Source organism: Natator depressus, chromosome 7 (genome assembly GCF_965152275.1).
Source record: "Natator depressus isolate rNatDep1 chromosome 7, rNatDep2.hap1, whole genome shotgun sequence".
Taxonomy (NCBI): Eukaryota; Metazoa; Chordata; order Testudines; family Cheloniidae; genus Natator; species Natator depressus.
Window position 1 is genome coordinate 21,689,157 of NC_134240.1, and position 24,550 is coordinate 21,713,706.

Sequence of the window (24,550 nt, forward strand, 5' to 3'; positions counted from 1 at the left end):
AGCATTACAGAAAAAAGCAATAAAAATGTACATTGTAGTGGGACGGGACGCACCCCTGAGGTACCTCCTGCTGGTCGTCCAGGGAATTAGCATTTCCAGCCTCCAGAGAGCCCTCTTCAGGCCAGTGTCCCGCTTGCTGCTGGGCCCAAGTCCCTCCTGGACCCTGGTGCCCCTTTCAGGTCAGGGTGCTGCCCCCTGGCAGTACCCCTACAGATCTGGGGAACCCCCAATCCCCTATCCCCACCTTGCCTCAGTATAGGGCTAATGCCAGTCACCATCTAGCCCCCATTCACTGGGGCAGACTGCAGTATAATTGCCACTCATCACAGGCAAAAGGGGCTTGGACCTGCTGCCTTTGCGTACCTTTGGCTGCCCCCTGCAACCCCAGTACCTATTTGGCCTTACTCTAGGCCTGCAGCCTGGGGAGAAGGGTGTTCCAGGCCGGAGCTCCCCATCTCCTCTGGCCTTCCCCCAGCCCTGCTCCACTCTTGGTACCCTGCTTAGGTCCTAGCAGCCAGGCCTATCCCTCTCCACATCTAGAGAGAGAGTAAGTGTTTGCTCCTGGCCCACTGCCCTCTTATAAGGGCCAGCTGGGCCCTGATTGGGGCATGGCCGCATCCGCAGCTGGTTCCCCAATCAGCCACAGCTTGCTGTTGTTCCGAGCAGCAGCCTTCTCGACGCCTCAGCCCTTCCTCGCTGCAGCCCTCTCCCGGGCTGCTTTAACCCTTCAGGGCCAGAGTGGGGTAACCACCCCACTACATACCTGTATTCAAATATGCTTACCGGAGATCAGCCTCAACTCCAGCAAGGGCATTGGTAGGTAATCAGTTCTTCAAATCCCACACAGGGTTTTCTGTGGTTACAAGTTCATAATTGCTTTTGTTCAGAACAAGAACAACCATAAAGAGTTCACTCTTTCCTTTATATAGCTTGGGCCTTTGATCTTGTTCTCATCTAACCAGGTATGAGCAGACAAAGGTCCTTTTCTCAGGGCGTAGCTTCAAAGGGCTGGGTTTTTGCATAACTACAAGGAGGTAAATTTGCATTCACCTTCCCCTAGAGATTCCCACTGTGCTCTGTTTATCCCAAAAGTTCCTTCTTCTCTGGTCCATTTTTCAATATAGTTTTCTGAAGCTTGTAATACTTCTCAGAGTTTTACATTGGCCACACTCTCCCCCCTTGAGATGTTACATACAATTCCACAATAATACATAATATTTGCATTTTTAATATAATGGACCCCAAAGATACTTAAACTTAATTCAATAAGGTTTTTCAAGGAGATTGCAGGAAACGTCATGTCAGTCACAGAGCTGATGATGCATGAGCCTGAAAGCACTCAGCCTGCTCAGATCCCAGGGTGAGTTCCAATCCCAGCTGCAGTATCCTTCATTTTGCATGGAGCAGTGTTGCTGTTCAGACCTCCTCTTCTGGAGGAATGATGGATGTGATGTGTGGCTTCAGATGTGGGTGGAATCCTTTGAATTTTGTTATAGATTCTGGGGCACGTGGTCCCTGGGCGAGGAGGGATTTAGTAAAATAACCTCATTATTAGTACTGAACCATTTATATTGGGATAACGCATAAAGACCACAAGCAGGTTGGGCCCCATTGTGCTATAGCTCAATAGACGAATCCTGACATTCCCCTTGTTTTACTTGTATCAGAGAAATCAGACTTAGGTTTCCCAAGGGAATTCGTTACAGGACCAGTTCAGGAGTGACATTTAATTATGGAATAATGTATGTTCTTCCCCTACCCCATTTCTAAATTAGCCGTCATGTCACTAAAAATGTTTCTGTGTTCCACAATCAGTCCACTTAACTGTAACAAAGCAGCACAGATCCATCAAACTCACAATGAGCTCAGCTAATGACTGCTGAAATTACCAAATCAGCCCTGCTTCCCAACACCCCAGCCTTTCTCCTGTGTCTCTCCTCAATCATCTCTCTGCTTGTGGCCAGGCTCAATGGGAAAGGACCATAGCAGGAAGCACTTGAGCCGAGGTCCCAGAACCAAATGCATTATCGTGTTATCCTTTTGACTGATTATTCTCCAAGCTATCCATTTTGTTACGAGGCAGTGGATGGGAGGCAGGGGAAGGGAGGTGGCAAAGCTGAGGCCAGCAATAAAATACCAGTATAGTGCATTGTTCCCATTCCCTGATTATGCATTTAACTGCATTTCTAAGCATACCCTTTTTTTTTTTCTAAACCAGTGCTCGGAAGTGCAATTTCGTTGCTATTCAGATACAATGTGGCTTCTATTCTCTCGCTCGGTTTTAATTATGTGTCCACTGCTGCGCCTTCTCCAAGCTGGCGGACTCCGAGATTCATAATTTCAGCCTGACACCATAGAAACCACTTAGTTTGATTCAGGACTCTAATGTCATCACTGGCTAGTCTTGAACAGAGCAGGGAGAGAGGGTGTAATTTGAAGGCAGCATCACACAGAAACTGCAATTATTTCTCCCTTTCAGAGGGAAATGTAAACAAAAGGTCATCACTGGTCAGTGCTCTTCATTTCCATTCCTACACACTGACAAGCTGACTTTTTTTGTTTATTATTTATTTCCCCCACCCAACCCACATCCTGATTATTCCCCTCCACACGAGGGCTTGAACTAAGCAGTAGCCAGTGTTACCACACAGCCAAGGGCATAGACTGCACCCCTAAATTCCCCCTGGCAACTCCCCATGCTGTTTGAACATGGTGGCCTTACAGAGCTTGTTACAGCACTCCACGTTCAGCACTGGTGTAAGCCAAGAGCACGACTTTTGTAGCACTCTGCACCTGGATACTTCAGAGTGATCAGCATGATAGACAGTCCCATCCTCCATCTTGAGCCCAGCAACCTTCCGCTCCAATCAAGATGGAGTGCTGCCTCATGGGCTGCTGGTCGTGGGCTGAACCTAAATACTGACAGGGCTACATGGTGCAACGCCATGTTATTAGCCGGTGGTCTGCAATTTGGCCACATTTCTAGGCTAAACCTCGTCTGATCACGGTAGGAAAGAGAGAGATGCTTAGAAAGAATATTGGCAAGGAGAATTAATACTCGCAGACGGTGGAATACAATTTGCTGTCCACTGTTCTGCAAATCCTGCTGAACTAAATGAAGCTCTCCTGATCTCCCCCTATGGCTCAGTGATAGAAAGGAGTTAAGTGAATATAAATGCTCATATCAAATCACAGGTATTGATTTTCTGAGCTGGTAAATGAAGGCGCTTTATCTCCAATGGGAGATTGAAGGTCTGTGTGCCACACTTTGCTCTATTTTCATAAAATGCCGGCACAGTGAAATTCTTTTACCTGACACCTAATAAAATGAAGGGGGACCAGATCCTAACGTCAGTCACATTGGTGTAGACCCAGAGTGACTCCAGGGCAGCCAACAGAGTCGTTCTGGATTTACATCAGGGTAACGGAGAGCAGAATCTGGCTCAGGAAGCCAGTCTTGCGTGTAGACCATCCATGCAACAAACATGACAATGCCTTTGCATTGCTACAGCCCTCCAGAGCCTGTTGGTGGGAAACAGGAAGGGGTGTTACAAATACACATGTGTGTATACACACACACACACACACACACACAGGCTGCAGTGTAACTCAGTAGGGAGGGAGGAGCTATATAACTCAGAAAGCCCTCTTAGAAAGATAACCTTTGTGGCATTATGCCCCATGTTCTTCATAGAGACATTGTTATGATTTGATTATGGCATAACGATGATGTATCTTATGCAAGATAAGGCACGTGAGATACCACTGGAAAGGTTATGATTTACTGAATATGATTTTCCTATTTGTAGGCATGTATCATTTTTGTGTCTGAAGTTAGGAATATTGTCTATACATCTTTTACAAATGTGTTTACACCTGGGGAAGGCCCACTAGACAGAATGCAATCTGTCTAGATGGCTTGCTGGGAAGGGCCATTAGGGAGAACAATAGGTCTTAGAACAGCAGTTCTCAAACTGTGGGTCAGGACCCCAAAGTGAATCGTGACCCTGTTTTAATGGTGTCTCCAGGACTGCCGTTAGACTTGCTGGGACCTGCCGCCCGGGCCAAAGCCCGAGCTCCGCCACCTGAGGCTGAAGCCCTTGGGTGGGGCTCAGGCAGGCTCAGGCTTAGGTCCCCCCATCCTGGGGTCATGTCGTAATTTTTGTTGTCAGAAGGGGGTTGCGGTGCAATGAAGTTTGAGAACCCCTGGTCTTAGAAGATGCTAATCTCCCACCAGGAAGCCTTCCTGGGGACACTGCAAACAGCCTCTGATTTATGGCTGCAGGGACATGTGACCAAGTCACCTGGTACTAGACTCCATGCTAAAACTAGAGTTTTTCCACTGACCGGGCGCGGGAATCAAACTGGGAGACAAAGGATTCCTGCCACATGCAAAAACTATTTAAGGCAGGGGAGTAACATCATCGTGGTTCATTCTTCACTGACTCCCTGCCCAAGAAAGAGGACTGCTGGAAACACCTGAGAACAAAAGGACTGGACAAAAGAAGGGCTGAGACCAGGCTAGAGGGTTGTCTGGCCTGTGAAAGGAATATCTGGAGTTTCCAAGAATCTCTACAATCTGCCTAAAACAACATTTTGGGTGAGAATGTGCTACTTAGAACCAGTTTCTTTAGTATATTAAGCAATAAAGAGTAAAGGGAGCCCAGGCTGGTGGGTCAGGTGGGCTCAGTGGTACCCCAGTCCCAGGTGGCACCCTGAAGGGGTGGGGGTAACCCGTCACAACCTCCTTCTGAGCATGCTAATCAACCAGTGTCTATTGTTTTGCCTGCCCAGCCTGATGCAGCTCCCACTGAAATCAGTGGGCTTGCTTCTGACTTCAGTGGAAGCAGGACTAAGCCCATCGACTCTAAGTTCTCGAGAGCAGAGGCCATGTATTCCTCTGTGCTTTCCACAGCCCTGAGCATGCTCTTGGTACATAACAAATAAGATGGAAGGAAGCGAATCACAGAACTGGAAGGGACCTCGAGAGGTCGTCTAGTCCAGTCCCCTGCACTCAAGGCAGGACTAAGTATAATCTAGACCAGGGGCGGGCAACCTTTTTGTCCTGAGGGCCGCATCAGGTTTTGGAAATTGTATGGAGGGCAGGTTAGGGGAGGCTATGCCTCCCCAGACAGCGAGATGTGGCACGGCTCCCACCCGCTATCTGCCCCCCACCGCTTCTTGCCCCCTGATGCCCCCTGGGACTCCTGCCCCATCCAACCCCCCCCCCCGTTCCCTGATGGCCCCCCTGGGACCCCTGCCCCATCCACCCCCCCGCTCCCTGTCCCCTGACCAGACCCAGAACCCCCCCCCGACTGCCCCCTGCTGCCCCATCCAACCCCTCCTCTCATTCCTGACTGCCCCCCCCGGGACCCATGCCCCATCCAACCACCCCTTCTCCCTGTCCCCCGACTGCCCCCGGAACCCCTGCCACTGACTGCCCCCCGCCGCCCCATCCAACCCCCCTGTTCCTGACTGCCCCCCAGGACGCCTGTCCCCATTCAACCCTCCTGTTCCCCGCCCCCTGACCACCACCCCGAACTCCCCTGCCTTCTATCCACTCCCCCCACCGTCCCCACCGCTCGCTGAACCCTTACCACGGTGCCTGGAGCGCCGGTGGCTGGCAGTGCTATAGCCGCGCCGCCCGGCTGGAGCCAGCCACGCACCGCACAGCACAGAGACCGGGTCAGGCCGTGCTCTGCAGCTGCGCTGCCCCAGGTGCTCACAGCCCCCGCCCCCACCCAGAGCATGGCGCTGGCAGTGCAGTGAGCTGTGGCAGCGGGGGAGGGGAGGGCCGAGGGCGAGCCTCCAGGGCCAGGAGCTCAGGGGCTGGGCAGGAGGGTCCCGCAGCCCAGATGTGGCCCGCGGGCCATAGTTTGCCCACCTCTGATCTAGACCATCCCTGACAGGTGTTTGTCCAACCTACTCTTAAAAATCCCCAATGATGGAGATTCCACAACCTCCCTAGGCAATTTATTCCAGTGCTTCACCACCCTGACAGTTAGGAAGTTTTTCCTAATGTCCAACCTAAACCTCCCTTGCTGCAATTTAAGCCCATTGCTTCTTGTCCTATCCTCAGAGGTTAAGAAGAACAATTTTTCTCCCTCCTCCGTGTAACAACCTTTTATGTACTTGAAAACTGTTATCATGTCCCCTCAGTCTTCTCTTCTCCAGACTAAACAAACCCAGTGTTTTCAATCTTCCCTGATAGTCATGTTTTCTAGCCCTTTAATCATTTTTGTTGCTCTTCTCTGGACTTTCTCCGATTTGTCCACATCTTTCCTGAAATGTGGCGCCCAGAACCGGACACAATACTCCAGTTGAGGCCTAATCAGTGAGGAGCAGAGCGGAAAAATTACTTCTCGTGTCTTGCTTACAACTCTCCTTCTAATACATCCCAGAATGATTCTTTTTTTTGCAACAGCCTTACACTGTTGACTAATATTTAACTTGTGATCCACTATGACCCCCAGATCCCTTTCCACAGTACTCCTTCCTAGGCAGTCATTTCCCATTGGAAGGGTTGTTGAGACATGGGACAGACTTTTCCTGCTTAAGAACATACAATGGAGAGCGGTAGTGGGGTCTCTGACCCTTGACTTTCTTCACTTCCATCACTGGTGGACATTCCTTGGTGTTAGCCGGAGGCATATTGTCCCGAGAGTGGTGCCCTTGTTCCAATATGGGAGTTGGTTCATAGCATGGATCTGCCATTGCCAGGACGGAAAATCCAAAACATATCAGATATTTCCTTTTGTTGGCTCTTTTGCATTCAGGTATTGGGCGTATTCATATAAAGGACCTCTGGCCCTAGGCCATTCTCCAGAAGCTATTCCCTTGTTGCACAGCTCCCCACACTGTACCAGCTGCAGTAACGAGGAAGACAGTGGTGGTGGCAGCATCCTCATGGCTTCAGATCCCATTCTTCTATTTATTCTGTTCTCTGTAGGTTCTTATCCCACCCTCGTAGTATTTGAGTCCCTTTCAGTAGTGCATTAAGTGACTTGCCTAGAATCTGTCCCAGGAGAATTGTTCTCTCTCTTATCCTCTCCGCAGGGAAACAGTTGTATGTGCTGTGGAGTGTTGTTTGGGGGGATTTTTTTGTTTTGTTTTGTTTTTAAGGTACACACCACCAGCATTTGCCAGCTTCCCTCTGCTTGGAAAGATTTTTTTTTCCATGTCTTTTGTATTTTTTTTTTCAATCATCTTCTTAGCGCTACAAGTGGAAATGTCTCCGCACACAACCGCTGCATAAAGTGCAAACATCAATCCTTTCTTATTAAGCTGAAATGCTCATAGACAAGCTGTTAAAAAGAAGAAAGTTTCCACACTGTGGCGGAAAAGGTAAAATGCAGTAATTGTCCAAACCTTTCAAGAAAGGAAATTGCATTGGAGAGGGGAGGACCTTTTCCTTCTGTGGCAGTTTGCCAAAATAACGCAGAGAGACTCACTTAACTTACATATTGTTAGGCGCAGAATCACCTGACTGCCCCGATTCCTGCAGCTTTGTACTACACACTTCAAAATGCAAAGAGCAATTGAATATCCTTTCTTGTTGCTATTTAAATATGTTGTATTGATTTATTTGTAATCCACAAAAGTGAAAATGATGTCTCAGACAAACAGTGAATTCCCAGCAGGCAAAATGGATCAGCACGAAATAGAAGAAATGAGAATTGTGATAATGGTGTGGGCCCCAATCCTTGGCTGCGGCTTTAGAACACACTCTGCAAGGGGCGTAAGGTGGCTTTAAGACATTTTTTGCAGGATCCTGGAAGCATTGTGCACAGGCCAGTGCCCCAGCATCTAATTTGCAGCAGCTGCAGTGGGCCCAAGGGGCTGTTACAGTAACCACAGATCAAGGGCTCTTGGACACCCCAGCCACACGTCCTTTTCATCGGTCATGCCTCCGACATTGGCCATGGGGCAGGGATGGCATCAGAAACGCTATGTTCAGCTTACCGTTGGGTGATGTTTTCATGGCTGGTTATGCTGGCTTCAGGCCCAAATTGCACTGCTGGAGAGAAAGGATAAAAGCAGTGGCAGGAACTCAGGAGATCTTGGGTCAGTATTTGTCTCTTCCAGAGACTTCCTGTGTGACCTTGGGCAAGTCACTTAATATTTCTATGCCTTAGTTCCCCATCTGTAGTACTAAGATAACGATATTTCCTCTCTCCCATCCTGCCTCGATCTTATCTGTTTAGATCATAGCACTATGGGGCAAGGATTAATTTTTACAATACTGCACCTGGTACAATGAGGCACTAGTCTCACTTGGACTCTAGATAACACCATAATGCGAATAGCAAAAAACAGCCTGAATGCAGGGGAAAATCTGGGCCTGGATTTAGAAAGTGAAACTGATTGTGTCCTTTTAGTGGAAAGATGGGGGAAATCTCCTCTCTTCCACCACCTCCTCCAGTTGTCTTTCACAGAGTTTAAGGCCAGACAGGACCACTAGGTCATCCACTCTGACCTCCTGTGTATCACAGACCAGCAACACCACCCAGCACCCCACACACACTAAACTCACCAATGGAAATGAGGCCCAAGTAAATGAGACCCACAGGAGACTACACTATTATGTGCCACAGGCTGAGAATAGGAGGGACCAAGGTGCACCAGTGCTCAAGGCCTCTGCAATGGCAGAGAAATGATTAGGTGAGATATACCCAGATAATCCTGGCAAGTGACCCACACTCACACTGCCATGTATGGCAATCTGTTAGACCCTGAGCACATGAGCAAGAACCAGCCAGCCAAGCACCCGTGAGACAGAATGCTCAGTGCCACCTCAGAGCCCTGGCCCTCTACATCCAATGTACCATCTCCCTCCATGGCCATCCCTGATGCATCAGAGGAAGGAGATAACCCCCAAAAAATATTGGGGAGGAGGAATCTCTTCCTGATACTTGCCAATGGTCATCTGAAACCCTGAAGCATAAGCGTTAGGAGCTTTGTATTTTTTAAATTCTTTTACCTTCAGCAAAGATTCCATCTACGAAACTAACCAAAAGAGGATGGAAATTCCAGAGCTGCAAAATCCCCTGTGAAATGCATAATGGTCTGTGCAGCTTTGCGCGGAAGTTTTCCAATGCAGGATCCAGAAATTGTACATGAGATTATCACGCCTCAAGAGAAAAACCCTAATGGCAGTAAAGGAGCTGAAGTACGTCAAAGTCTGAACAAGTCGATACAGCTCAGACTGGTTCATACCACCCCAGAAAGATAGTCCATATATTATTTAAACTATCCAATTTACTGAGCAGTTTAAACAGGGCTCTCGATGCTGCAATCAGAACTGCCAAGGCTGCCCAGAAAACTTTGAAAAACATTCTGTTTAGAGACAATTCTGTGTCAGTGTCAGAGATTTTTTTTGCTTTTAATCATCTCCCATTCTCTAATGCTAGGATCATTTGCATGAAGAAAGGACCTTTGTTCCTGCTGCTTACTCCCCACCTCAGAGCAGAATCCTTAGTGATGGCCTAGCCGTCCTCTCCACCATGTCATATGAGGAAGTCGCACAGCTTTGTGGTCCTTTGAGGACTTGAGGCACACACTTGCAATATCAGCACGGAGAGCAGGAGCAGATGAACTCTTAATAAACAAAGATTATTTCAGAGTTCTTTTGTAATTGGAGCAACATCCCTTGCCAGAGAGAGATTGCATGGCAACTGCCTGCATGGATACCTCTGTGAAGGTAGGGGTCCAAATCCCTCCAACCTTATGGAGCTCCTCAGATTCCTGAATAATGGGGACCAAATAAGAACCTCAAAATCCATCTACTTCCAGACAAAACCAGGATGTACAACACCCCCAGACACTGTGCAACGGACAAATCAATCTAACTTCTTCACACTTAAATTACATTTGGCCGTTAGTTCCAGTTCTTGCTTGGGTGACAGTTTGAGTCAGTTATTGATAGATCCAAACCCTTAGAGACAATCTTTTGCCTCTGCTTTTTCAGCCAATCACCAACTATTATGTTTATATTTGGAAGTCAGGTGAGGGGCTCTTCCCTGCCTGGCGTGGAAATGGTGACAAAGGGGAAAAGGGGTGTGCACACACCAGAGGATTAGCACAACTAGTTATAAACCTAATACATTGGCAAGCATGGCTATCCTTCTGTTGTCCATAAATAATTCATTGGCAAGATGCTTGTAGGAACAGCACTTTTTGGATATCCCATGGGAAACTGTAACCAGTCCTGAGCCCCTGCTGGCTACTAGATTCAAAAGGATCTGGAGAGGAGGCCTCAACGTGGTGGCATCAGCCCCAGAACTGCCAAGATTAGAGATTTTGCTCTCTCCTCTCTGAGATATAGCTATGGCCTTTAGGCAATTTTCTCGGCTCTATAGTGGAGATGGGCCCAAGTTGTTTAGTGCAGATCCCAATTTCTATCTGAACGTCCCCAGTTCTATCAGGTTTGAATGAGGTGTTGTGCCCATCTCTCTGCCTCATTATTAATTATTATCATTATTATTGGTATGACCATAGCACCCTGGGGCCCTAGTCACAGACCTGGACTGCATTGTGCTATGTACTTTACAAACCCAGAACAAACAGATGGGGCCTGCCTCCAAAACACTTACAATCTAGCTATAAGACAAGAGACGACAGGTGGATTCCAACAGACCCAAGCAGGAGGACAAGGAAACAATGAGAGGACATTGGTCAGCATGGTAGCAGTGGTCCTTTCAGTATGTTTCCCCAGAGGAAGGGGGCAGAGGGAGACAATCTTCCCCACCACATTTCTTTGCACATTTTGTATTGAAAGTAATTTTTTGCTGGTAAGAGATGCTGCCTTGACAGGCTGGAAGACCAACTTCTTCTACTTCTCTACAGAAGAGGAGCAACAGCAACGTCACGGCAAGCTTCCCCCATGCTGCTCCACGAATGTGTCTCTGGGGAACAGGGGAGCTCAGTCTCCGTCGCTCATTCAGTTCTTGGCCATTCTGCTGAGACTGCCAGTGAAGGGGAATGAGGAGCCTCTTAGTGGTTTTTGTGACGTCTCTATGCCGCATTGTTTCATGTGGAGTGTTGGACATTCACCAGATGGCAAGGCCTTTTGATCACTCCCAACCGTGACCAGTGCCCAAATGGTGGAAATCTCTCAAAATAACCCATTATCTCATGAGCCCTTCAGCCCGCTTTCATTGTAAATTCTAAACAAGTCTGGCTGGACACTGTTGGCAAAGGAGCACTATTGAAATCGGAGGGCCAGACACTAACCTGAATGGACTTAATTCTCATATTGCAGGAGTGACATGGTAAGGTAGGAATTAGCAGTGCTAGGCTGTAATTCCACCTCCACCACTGACTCACAAAGTGGCCTTACAAAAGTCACTCAGCAGTTCTGTGATCATTTTTCCCACCTGGGACATCAATGAACACCCACCTTTGAAAAGCACTTTGAGATCTACAGCTCATATTTATCCATATTAGTGTTAGTGTTAGCCTCCTTTGACCTGAGTGGATAGCCAAAGCTTACAGCCCTGCATATTGTTTCCACTAGGAAGAGAAATTGAGGCGAGAGCCAGGTATTTTCTTTGATGTAACCCTGTTTATTCACACAGATTGTACATCAAGTCCTGCTTCCCAGAACACAGCAGGAGACAGTTCCTCTCCTTGCTTTTCCAAACCTGCCTTTCCAGCAAGCACTCTGTGCCCAAAATTCTCTCTCTCTCTTTGCTTTCTCTCAGGGCCACATCACCAGTGCCTCTGTATTGTCTGTTTGGCTTTCTGATTGCTTCTGTCTCTCATAAGAATGGCCATACTGGGTCAGACCAATGGTCCATCTAGCCCAGTGTCCTGTCTTCCAACAGTGGCCAATGCCAGGTGTTTCAGATGGAATGAACAAACTAAGCAATCGGCAAGTGATCCATCCCCTGTCGCCCATTCCTATCTTCTGGCAAACAGAGGCTAGAGACACCCACAGCATGGTTTTGCATCCCTGACCATCTTGGCTAATAGCTATTGATGGACCTATCCTCCATGAACTTATCTAGTTCTTTTTTGAACCTCATTATAATCTTGGCCTTCACAACATCCTCTGGCAAAGAGTTCCACAAGTTGACTGTGCATTGTATGAAGAAATACTTCCTTTTGTTTGTTTTAAACCTGCTGCCTATTTACTTCATTGGGTGACCCCTAGTTCTTGTGCTGTTTAAAGGAGTAAATAACACTTCCTTATTCATGTTCTCCACGCCAGTCATGAGTTTATAGACCTCTATTATATCCCCCCTTAGTCATCTCTTTTCCAAGCTGAAAAGTCCCAGTCTTTTTAATCTTTCCTCATCTGGAAGCTGTTCTATACCCTCTCCGTGCCCCCCCCTCCACACACACACACACACACACACACACACACACACACACACACAGGTCCAAGCCCTAGCTCCTCCATTTGAAACCCATTGGACCACATGGTTCGGCTTTTACTCCAGTTTTTCATGTGTCTGCGATTTGGGTACTACTGCCACACATTTATCCTGAATGAAAGGCTGTGGTTATACCCAATCCATGTCACCATGTGCTTATAGAGATGATGGCCCCATTTTGCGTCTTGCCAGCCATGGCGCATAGTGACTGGGGCAGTGACAGCAACAGACTTTGCTAATGGTAACTTATAAACACTTCCACTTGTTCTTGTCCAGAAAGAATCGTGATGACATTTTGAGATAATAAAATAATTAATCACACTGCACACCTTTAAGCTCCTAAAAGGATCTTGCTGATATCACTGACCAGGAATCAAAGTGGAGACTGCTTTGCAAATAATCCGGTTCAGGTTTTACCCAACAACCATTGCCTGCTGGATGGGGATGATTGGCATCGTTGTGTGGGTCCTGAGACCTCCAAGCCACCTGGAAGCATTTCAGTACATCCACCAGCACTGCTGAGTCCTAGCATGTTGATATGAGGCTGCTGGAGACCCAGGCTACCGTACCTGGCTTGCAGGTGTTTTGAAACATTCATGCAAAAGTTTTGGGCTCTGATCTTGCAGAAGAAAAGCCCTTTGGAGTCATGCCGTGGAGCCAGAGGGCTGTCTGCCCAGTGCACAGGAGCAGCTAAAAAGAAAATAATGCTTTGGGTGCATTTACATGAGAGAGTGTGTGTTGTGCTGAGGAGGGTGGGCACTGGGCAGCAGCTCTGGTGATTTCAGTGTAATAGGGAATTTAGGGCTGTGTCTTGGCAGTGACATTGGGGACTGCAGGGTAATGGAGTGTGCATCTGGGCAGTGGCTACTGGGCCCTCAGGCTAAATTCACTAAAATTATACGTGTATATAGAGAGACTATTTATAGCATATCACCTTGTATATCGAGAGACTATATATAGCATATCACCTTGCAAGTCATAAAGCAAGAGCTAGTTTACACCCTCTGCGTTGGGTTTCCCAGTAAGGCTCTAAATGAAGTGTCTCAAATAAGGATTCACTTTAGACTCAATAAAGAGAGTTATTGCTTAATAATGAAATAGATAGTGGTTATTGCAAACACATTTAGTGAGGTTTAACCACCCCATAATGGGTATGCAGAAGTCATGGCCTGGCTGGGAAAGCTCAATTAATATCTTTTTAATCATATATTGGTATTTAATCGATATACAATTACTAGTCCATTAAATCTGAATTAAAAAGACACCACTGCATTGAGAGCCTATCCTCATTCTCCTGCATTGCCAGGCTATTTCCACCCATTGCAAATGGCTACCATTAGGGATGGGTGAGATGTTTGCACAAAATAAGAATCAACCTTCACTCAACACTTTTGACCCAGGATCACTGAGTTACTGGATCGCTTTTGCCCTTCCCTCCCCCATTGGTCATTGTTATGCATGCGATAGGAAGTGCTGCCAGACCCAGGGTGAACCAAGAGTTACTGTCATCTTAGTTGCCCCCACTCCCCCTGCACGTTAAAAGTCTAGGCTGCAGTTGGAAATTTGAGTTCAAGGCCATAACGGGATCAGGGTTTGATTTCTGTGGCCCTGACATCTCGTGAACTCTTCATGAGAGATTCCTGCCATTTTAGCAGCGCATCTGAACCACGTCTGGAAAATAAACCCAATCTGGCATTGGATCAAACCAGGGTGAGCTCAGAACCTGAACTTCACGGGGAAGGCAGTTCAGATTTGAGGTTCTGGTTTAAGTTATGTTTATATAAGCCTAAACAGGGCCCAGGTCCATCGCTGCCAAATGGCACACAGCAAACTAAAGGGACACTCTCTCTCTTGAAGTGCTTGTGATATTCTTGGCTCCCTACCCTGCCAGTGCTACCTCCTTCCCAGCCCTGAGTGCCAAGCTTAGCACTTTCTGCCAGTGCCCTACTCCCCACGGATCCATACTTAGGCATGGAGGGGGCCCACCACCGCTCTACAGCATGGATCCCTGCCTTGCTCCACTCCTGCTGCTTGTGGCAATAACCCTGCCATTAGTTACGACATGGAGACATTTCTGCCATAGAACTGCTTGAAGTGCCCCGCGTACCCTCTTTACGCCTGAAAGATATCAATAGCAACTCAAAGATCCCAATTTTTTAAAAAAGCATGCTGGGTTTCATAAGGCAGGGTGTACAATGGAGGATGCAGACAGAACGCAGAATCAATTCCTTTAAGGACAAAAAAATATTCACAACCCATACTGTCACAGGAAAACACTCCCCAGTTAGTGGAGAAAAGAATCTCACTCCTTTCCACCAGCCAGTGACTTAAATTGATCTAAACCAGGAAGCCATCCCGGCTAATCCTAATTTTATAGGGTCTAATGGGCGTCACTTAGCTGTGATCACGCTTCATCCAGTGTGTGAAAGAGATGCAGTTCAGGCTCAGCAAAAGCTAAAGCAAGGGAAAGATTATTTTCTTTCCAGATGTATAAAGAGAGAGGGGGAAACACCCGCTCACCTTGATTAAGTAAGGCAGTTAAGTAGCACATCAGAGACCACATAAATGCAACTTGAGCAATTATGAAGATCTCCACTCTTTATTGTCTCTAAAGATTATTCTTCTGCTCTTGTCTTTAGTACCTAAATGGCCCTGGACAAAAGTACCCACTGACGCGCATTTCATTTGCTTGTTATATATGGGGGTGAAACTGATGCTCATGAAAATGAAGGACTGAAAAGGAGTAGAGCAAGATATACAGGAGGCAGGTAACACGCAAGCTTACAGTACCACGTGGCTCTGCCAGTGCACCTCCATCTTGTCCTGCAGTACCGTCTGCTATTCCAGCCCTAGGCTGCACCCACAGCTCTGTGAATGCACATCAACCCTAACCTACATCCTGGACCATTCCTACTCCAGTCTTCCAGCTCATAAAATACAGCCCATGTGCTTCAGTTTGACCTGCAGAACTCTTGCTATTCCAGCACGGAGTCTCTGTTGTAAAGCCTAACGGTGAAACCAAACTGTGCCAGGCTGTCTGATGCTTTACTGGTATGATAAATGTCAGGTAGGAAATGGAGTACCAAGGTTATCCCCAAACTCTACTTCCATCAACGTTTCCATTGATATACTGGCCCATAAAAACTCAAGCAGTTTTAACTCATGGATTAGATTCTATTAACTAAAGCGGGCAACTATATGTACCATTAAATACATAAGCACGGTAGTTTGTGAATTTTCTCAGGGCACAGATTAAGGACCCGATACAGAAAAGCACTTAGCCACATGCTTAACTCTAAGCATGAGAGTAGTTCTATTGTTGCATGTTCAGAATTAAGGCGGTCCGTAAGTGCTTTGCTAAATCAGGACCTACGGGCTTGTACACACTACCCCTTATGTTGCTGTAACTTATGTTGCTCAGGGGTGTGAATAAGCCACCCCCCGAGTGACGTAAATTACAGCAACCTAAGCGCCGGGGTGGACAGCGCTATGCCGGCAGGAGATACCGCCTCTAGCAGAGGTGGTTTTATTATGCCACTGGGAGAGCTCTCTCCCGTCAGCATAGAGCATCTTCACCAGATGCGTTACAGCCGCACAGCTGCATCGGTGCAGCTGCACCGCTGTAGCGCTTCCAGTGTAAACTAGCCCTAAGTGGTGAAGGACTGTTAATTTAGTGTGGCCTTGCTTTTTTTTTTTTTTTTTTTTTTTTGAAGTGGGGCTTTACAAAATCTAACTTGAACCGAGCTGTAGTCAACAGATTTAAAAGAATCATCAAAGGAAAAAAAGACCACTTCACGGGAGGAAGGGCTGGATTAAAATTATTCCACGCTCTTTTTTAACCCCCAAAAGACTAAGAATGCAAAAAATGAAACTTACTATAAACAAAAGTGAAATGGACCAGTCTCAGTTTCATTCTTTAAGCTCAGTGAAATGAAAGCTGAAAATAAACAACACAGTGAATGGGGAGTGGATTTTTAACAATCTAGGATGTTATCACAAGTAATGATAACATTCCTCCATGGACATTATTGTTCAATAGAGCACACATATCATTAGAAAAAGAAGCAAAGAATAGACAAAAGGATGCATGATACAGATGTGTAATATAGGTAAACAGAGTCTCAGCTGGATCATGTGGATCAGTTTTGCTTGGCTACATTCATGGTGAGAAGCACAAAGTGCTGAAGCAATGAGCAATGCATGCATGTAGGTGTGTAGGGTAGACAAAAGCTCTTGTTGCTCCAGAAATGGCTTTAGCATTTCATTATAAAGGATGGATTTTTGCACATGCCAGCACAACCAAAACTGTGCACAAAAATGTTGCCACGGGGGAAGATAACGAGCTGAATGCCTCTCCCAGCTCTGTACAGCACTCTTGAGAATTCTTGTCATTAAATTGGCATTCTGGAGGATTCAATCCCGGATCAGATGTAAATGTTTTGGTCAGCCCAGAAATAAACACTGGATAAACATGCTTTCGACAAACTAGTATTGGGATAAATTCCCTTGTGGTATTTTGCAAAGGCTGGTGAGCAATGCTAAGTGGAAAGGCAACTTTGAGGCATCATCTTTCTCTTCTGTAGCACAATTAATGGGTCTCTCTCATCAACTGAAAAAGGGTTTATGGCCCCCATTCTGATTCATATCTGTCAAGTCACTGAGCAGGGGGAATCTAGCTTATGGGGCACGGCCAGATAAAATGTGACCATGTGGTAATCCAAAGGAGAGGCACAACAAAGAGGGCTGGAAAGGGGCATTTCAGAGAACAGGGAGATTCATTTCTCCTTTGCCTGTAAGGGAAGCTTTTTCCAGTTTTAGTTTAACAATATAAGCCTTATAATCAAATATCTATTATGAATGGGCCAGATCCTTCCATCTTTATTCAGGCAAAAAGTCCACTGAATTGGAGTTTTGCTATGGAAGGTGTTCAGGATCTGGTCTGTTATTTATTCCTAACTGGCTAATGAAACAACAAGCCAATGCATGCAGCTGGAAAGTTCTTCTAAGCCAGCAATGAGCCCAAGTTCTGGGCGCCAAAATACAATACACCAAATGCTGCTCTCTGTTACACTCATGCAGAGGCAGATTAGAGGTTTGTGGGGCCCCTGGGCCAGCACAAGCGGGAGCCCCCACACCCCTTCCACTTGCAGTCCCTCCTCCCCCGTGTTCCTGCTGGGGAAATGGAGTCGGGGTGTGGGGCTTGCCCCCTCCGCCCACCCGGGGCTCCTGCCAGGGAGCGGGGAAAGCCCTGGTGCCCCAAACCCGCTTCCCAGCAGGAGTGCCAGGCAGGCGGAGTGGGTCGGGGCACAGCGCCCCTCCCAATTGGCTGGGGCCTCCCCCAATTGGCCAGGGCCCTTGGGCACGGGCCCCATTGGCCCAGTGGCTAATCCACCACTGCACTCATGCAACACTGCTTTGCATTGCTCACTGAGGCTGCTTCACACCGTTAATCTAGAGGACTCCAATAAAGACAGAAGCTGCCCTTTAGAGAGCAAATGAAAGGCCTCCTTGATGACTCAATCATTAGGCACTCAAGAGTAGAACAAATCCTTGTTTAGCCCTTCTCATCTTCATAGGGGCCTACTTCATAATGGGACCATCTGGCACCACCTTAACTACAGTGCCACTAGGACAATTACTCTGCTAATATTGTTTCTCCCTTCCCCATATTCCTTTTTTGTTAATTAACTTAACACTAAACCATCCATGGGTAGGCTTGAAAGCCACATTACACGTACACACAGATTTAAAATAGGCTGAACCAGTTTAACCCAAGCAGAAAGGCAATATAGGGACTGGCACAAGACTGACGCATGAGTCATTCATATGCTGTAATTCCTAAGAGGGGCCAGGCATTGGGATTCATGGGGAAAAAAAACAAAACAGGGATGCACCCAGGATGCACAGACACACAAAAGAGACAATAAAACAATATCAGTAGAGCAAATGGGATAAATAGAAGGCTGGACTTGAGGTTGATTCCATGTCTGGGATTGAAGAGATCCAGTTCTATGCCCACCTCTACCACTCACTGTGTTACCTTGGTCATGTTACTTCACCCCTCTGTGCCTCAGTTTCCCTATCTGTAAAATAGAGATACTTAGCTCACAGGTGGGTTGGGTTTTAATGCCACATTTAGTGACGTTTATAAAATGCTTTGAGATCTTCAGCTGGTAGACACTATGGAACAGCAAAATATTATAACTCATAAAACAAAATCAAGAGGAATGTGGTATTCACAAGAGCAAGTGTAACACACACACCTCCTGGGTGTGGTGTTCTGTTCCATCTACCGGCACCGAGACTACGTATAGACAGTTAAATGAGTCTGCTCTACGGCTTTAGCTAACAGCCAGTTGCCCTTTAGCTCATGCTGTAGAGGCTCAAGCACTAGGTTCCAAAGGTGCCTGGTTTGATCCTGCTTGATGACAACCAGGGTCTGTTGGCATTAAACAAGCAGACAGACTTACTGTAGGCTCCGCTAGGAGTGCATGAATCATTCACAATTAAGTTTAAAAACCTTAGAATCCTGATGGTTTTGATTTTGCTAAACTATCCAAATTTCACACACACAGTAACTGTCGAGAAGTCATGGTATTTTACCAAGCAACGACAAAAAAGACTGGAAATGGGTCCTTTACTGTTCATGACTGATGCTAATTTTGGGTGTAAGCCTCAGCATCTTTGAAATTTAAAATTCAAAATCAAATGCAGGCAGGGATCAATCTGGTCATCAAGAGAGGTCAATGGAATTCTTTTCCAACATTTTGCTTGTTTTGTTGTGAAAACTCTGGAAAAAGCCAAATGGGGGGAGGAGTGGCAAACGGACCCAGAATGAAAGTACAAGTTTGACCTACGTTTTCAAAAGTGAGTAGTGACTGAGGGCCTCACTTTCTGGGTGCCCCAACGCAGATACCTTAAAAGGGGCCTGATGCTCAGCCCTTACTGAAAATCAGGATCCTTAAAGATGACCCAAGATGACACTGAAAAATAGACACACCACACATTTCTGGTCACTTCTGAAAATGTGTAACAAATTTTAATGACATTTTGCAAATATATATATATATACATATATTTTCATTCCCCACATTTCCTACCTTTTTTATGACAGCTCTAGCTCTCCATAAAGATGGACTCTCAACAGAACAAAACCATCTAGCCTCCCTTGGAGAGCCGTTCTTTGTTCTCCTAGCATGGCCAAATCCCAGCTCTCTGCTAGCAGAAGGGATTTTTGATGAAGGATTTCCACATCTGAGCAACTGATTCAGGAGGGGAGCATGATACCTTACTGATTGCACACAGCAGGAAGTGGTGAGAAATCATCATTTTACTGCTGTCTGCTGGTGTGAGAAAGGAAGAGATTTGGGGACAAAGCTCTGACTTTGGCTCATCATTGGAGTGGTTAGAGAGGCAGAACCCCCGGTGCAAAGCTCCTGGCATTTCTATGCAGTGACAAAGACCCCTCTCTCTTCTGGATGAGACTAGGGTGACCAGATAGCAAGTGTGAAAAATCGGACGGGGATGGGGGGTAATAGGAGCCCATATTAAAAAAAGCCCCAAATATCTGGACTGTCCCTATAAAATTGGGACATCTGTTCACCCTAGATGAGACAGCTAACCCTCCCTAGAGATGCCCCCCGACCCCAAAAAGCTATGCCTATGGGAAGTGTTTGACTCGGATAGTTCTGTATTCCTCCTGCTTCCGTGTTTGAGGGAGAGAAAGGGTTAAACTGATGCCAGTCTCCAAAGAGATGGCAATATCCAGAAAAGTACTGGAAGAATACTGTTTCTCATTTCTTTAAACGCTCCATTCAGATTCGGTCTGCCCTCTGGCCTTTCCCCCATATTAATTCCCAAAACCCAAATTGCATTGTTAGTTCCAGTCATTTTTTTCTCTGTTAGAATTATTTTTCTCATCTGTAACCTCTAGGTTACTGGTTTACATCCATCTCAGGCAGGTCATCACCTTCTGAGAGCTGCTCAATGGCCTATGGGAAATGAGTTAGTGGTTTCAGTTTTTCATGGGGCAGGTGCCTACGTCACAAAATCGTCTCCTCGAGTGGTGCTAATTGTCTCCATTGTTGGCATAGGTGTTGTGTAAACATGTAACAAGAGTTTCCAAGCTCATCCTCACCATAGACAAGGTAGGTAAATGATGGGAGAGGAAACAGAAACACGGAGAGGTGAAGTGACTTGGCCAAGGCCACCCAGCAGGCCTGTGGCAAAGCCTGAAAACCCCCTGAGGTCTCTTGAGTACTAGTCCAGTGGCCTAGCCACTGACCACTCTGCCTTTCTCTTAGAATCATAGAATCATAGAATATCAGAGTTGGAAGGGACCTCAGGAGGTCATCTAATCCAACCCCCTGCTCAAAGCAGGACCAGTCCCCAATGTTTGCCCCAGATCCCTAAATGGCCCCCTCAAAGATTAAACTCACAACCCTGGGTTTAGCAGGCCAATGCTCAAACCACTGAGCTATCCCTCCCCCCATCCCTCTTTCCTCCCTTCCTCCTGTCTCTGCTGGATCCTTCTATGAGACAAGGATCCTAAACTGGTGACATCACAATCAGCTGCATACCCCCAGGCTGTGATGTCACAATCCCAAGATCATGACTTCACTCTAGGGAGTTCTAGAGTCTGATTGGAGCCGGGGGGAGGATTTCTCTCTCCTTCAAACACACAAATATTTTCCACAGCACCTCTGGGGAGAGAGGAAATTGTCGGCAAAGTAAATTGCTTTTTGGATTGCTTTTTGTCCCGTTGTGAGAGCCTCACTTTAAGAATTGTCACGGGAAGAGCTGACACATTCATATACAAAACACACATTCCAGAGGCTGTTCCCAGGGGCTCCCTGTATCAATAAACATATTCCCTGTGGCTCAGGCAGGAAGATTGCACTTAGCACGGCCCTCATTTGTGTAAAATGCAACCATTATTTTTAAAAATGCATACCAAAATAATGATAAAAAATTCCTGGTGTATGTATCCATTATTAGCCAGAGTGGGAGCAATTATAGGAAGAATAGGAAGTGGCAGCTGCAGGCCCTAGATAGTCAAGGCACAAAAGGGGAGGTTTAGACAAATGTCCTTTGGGTAATGGGTTTGTTTCTCGTCTGGTTTGGGGAGGAGGGTGGTGGGGATGGGATGTATTAACAGCCTCTTTCACATGTAGGGAACCCAGAAGCTGCTGTTGGGAATATCTGCAGGCATAATTAGCCGTCAGTTCTTCATTTATTTATTTTTACGTTTCCTAGTTATATTGCTTAAAAGCGACGCAGCTCCTGCAGAGCCATTTACACCAGGAAAGGCACAGGTGGACCCCAGGAGTAGTTACCTTGCAGGGGTGTGCCAGGATGGGTGCAGTGCACAGGTAACATGGTAACAGGGCTGATATAAGTACCGCTGGTAGGTCAAAGCATTCACTCTGAGAGTGGTGATGTGGCCCCTAGGACACCAGAGGAAACTCAGTAACATTCAAAACAAGGCGGAGTCCTTGTGGCACCTTGGAGACGAACAAATTTATTTGGGCATAAGCTTTCATGGGCTAAAACCCACTTCATCAGACGCATGGAATGAAAAATACAGTAACCAGAATATATATTATACCACATGAAAAGATGTGAGTTGCCTTCAAATTAGGCCTAAATACAGGCTGGGAGTGGATGGGTCATTACAAAAAGTAATTTTCCCTCTGTTGATACTCACACCTTCTTTCAGAGTAGCAGCTGTGTTAGTCTGTATTCGTAAAAAGAAAAGGAGGACTTGTGGCACCTTAGAGACTAACCAATTTATTAGAACATAAGCTTTCGCTCACGAAAGCTTATGCTCTAATACATTTGTTAGTCTCTAAGGTGCCACAAGTCCTCCTTTTCTTTTCACACCTTCTTGTCAACTGTTGGAAATGGGTCACCTTGATTGCATTGGCCTCGTTAGCACTACAAAAGTAATTTTCCCTCCCTTGGTATTCACCCCTTCTTGTCAACTGTTGAGAATAGCCCACTTCCACCTTAACTGAATTGGCTCGTTAGCACTAACCCCCCACTTGGTAAGGCAACTCCCATCTTTTCATGTGCTATAATATATATTCTGTTTACTGTATTTCTCAGTCCATGCATCTGATGAACTGGGTTTTAGCCCACGAAAGCTTATGCCCAAATAAATTTGTTAGTCTTTAGGGTGCCACAAGGACTCCTCATTGTTTTTGCTGATACAGACTAACATGGCTACCACTCCGAAACCTGTCATTAATAACAGTCATCCAACAAAGAAAACCCAGAGAACCTAGGGACTATTAATAATGGGTCCTTTCCCACACTGCTCCCTCTGTGGGCTCTATCTTAAAGGGGTACAAAATGGCATCTCTTGCCAAGGAGTGTTTAGTAATGAGACTTCAAGGACTTGGTATTGACAATGTGCTTCTCGCTTTGACCATGCTGAGCTTCACACCAACACATGAATGCAAGTCAATTTCCTGTGTTCCAAAGGCACAAAGGAGAATCTCCACTAGCTGATAGCAGTATTGTATCTGTAACTACCAGCTCTGAGAAGTTCTAATTCCATCCAGCAGGGGGAAGAGTGGTGCAACTATGCATTTGCCTGTTCATTACAATCAAATATAACATTAAATGCTTTGGATTTTATTGCATCTTCTTTCAAGGAAGCTCAAAAGCACTTTTAACCACTTCCCCTCTCCCCTCAGAGCATCCCAGGGTGTTCTACAGAGCAATGAATTAGGGTGTGGCAGTACTGCAGCCATTATGCAGGCAGACAGGGCAGCCTTTGGCACTTAGCAGCATCTCCCCCAGCCTGCCACTCTAGAACCTGCTTTATAGAGCCCAGGGATGCTAGGTTGGGTTCTCCAGCGCTTTTTGAAGAAGTTCCATGGAATCATTAACTGAAACCTGTGTAACCCTTTTGCCAGCTTGTCAAGGTTCCTTCCCCACTCTGAACTCTAGGGTACAGATGTGGGGACCTGCATGAAAACCCCCCTAAGCTTATTTTTACCAGCTTAGGTTAAAACTTCCCCAAGGTACAAACTATTTTACCTTTTGCCCCTGGACTTTATTGCTGCCACTACCAAGCATCTAACAAATATATAACAGGGAAAGAGCCCACTTGGAAACGTCTTTCCCCCCCAAATCCTCCCAAACCCTACACCGCCTTTCCTGGGGAAGGCTTGATAAAAATCCTCACCAATTTGCATAGGTGAATACAGACCCAAACCCTTGGATCTTAAGAACAATGAAAAAGCAATCAGGTTCTTAAAAGAAGAATTTTAATTGAAGAAAAAGTAAAAGAATCACCTCTGTAAAATCAGGATGGTAAATACCTTACAGGGTAATCAGATTCAAAACATAGAGAATCCCTCTAGGCAAAACCTTAAGTTACAAAAAGACACAAAAACAGAAATATACATTCCATTCAGCACAACTTATTTTATCAGCCATTTAAACAAAACAGAATCTAACGCATATCTAACTAGATTGCTTATTAGCCCTTTACAGGAGGTCTGACCTGCATTCCTGCTCTGGTCCCAGCAAAAAACAACACACTGACTGAGAGAACCTTTGTTTCTCCCCCCTCCTCCAGCTTTGAAAGTATCTTGTCTCCTCATTGGTCATTTTGGTCAGGTGCCAGCGAGGTTATCCTAGCTTCTTAACCCTTTTCAGGTGAAAGGGTTTTTCCTCTGGCCAGGAGGGATTTAAAGATGTTTACCCTTCCCTTTATATTTATGACACAGGTGTTCCTGGCAGCAACAAAGGCCAGGTTCAAATAGCTAGGGGTCTCTCCTAAAATTCACCACCACCAATAGCTCCAGCCTCTACCCAGAATGTCTGAAATCACTAAGCATCTTTCTTGGGCACCTCAAGAGGTAATACTTCCCCTCTCACTAGCTCTAAGGCTGGGTATGGAACAAACCAACCTTTATTAGAGGAAAAGGGAACACAGCATCAATTTGGGAAAACACAGAAACAATCTATCTGTATGAATGATCCATAAACTCTCCCCATGGTGCCTTTGGCAGTAGTCTGTTGACTTGGTGCCTCATCTTGGTATCCATTTACCACGTGGCTTCCCCCTTTCCATTCACTAAACCCCACACACAGTTTGGTGTCAGTGGGTAGCGTAGCCTCATAGTCCTGAGGTGCACTCAGCCAGTCCCTTAGGAAGT

The 24,550-nt window shown here is 46.3% G+C and overlaps 1 protein-coding gene across 1 annotated transcript in view; it reads right to left on the minus strand.

Moving 5' to 3' along the window:
- Positions 1-1,132: 1,132 nt before the first annotated feature.
- Positions 1,133-24,550, minus strand: part of PLXNA1 (plexin A1) — a 516,682-nt gene continuing 493,264 nt past the window's right edge. Inside the window, exon 14 of the mRNA XM_074957636.1 lies at positions 1,133-1,199. Within this exon, the coding sequence (XP_074813737.1) occupies positions 1,148-1,199 (52 nt within the window). The 3' untranslated portion in view covers positions 1,133-1,147. The remainder of the gene's footprint in view (positions 1,200-24,550) is intronic.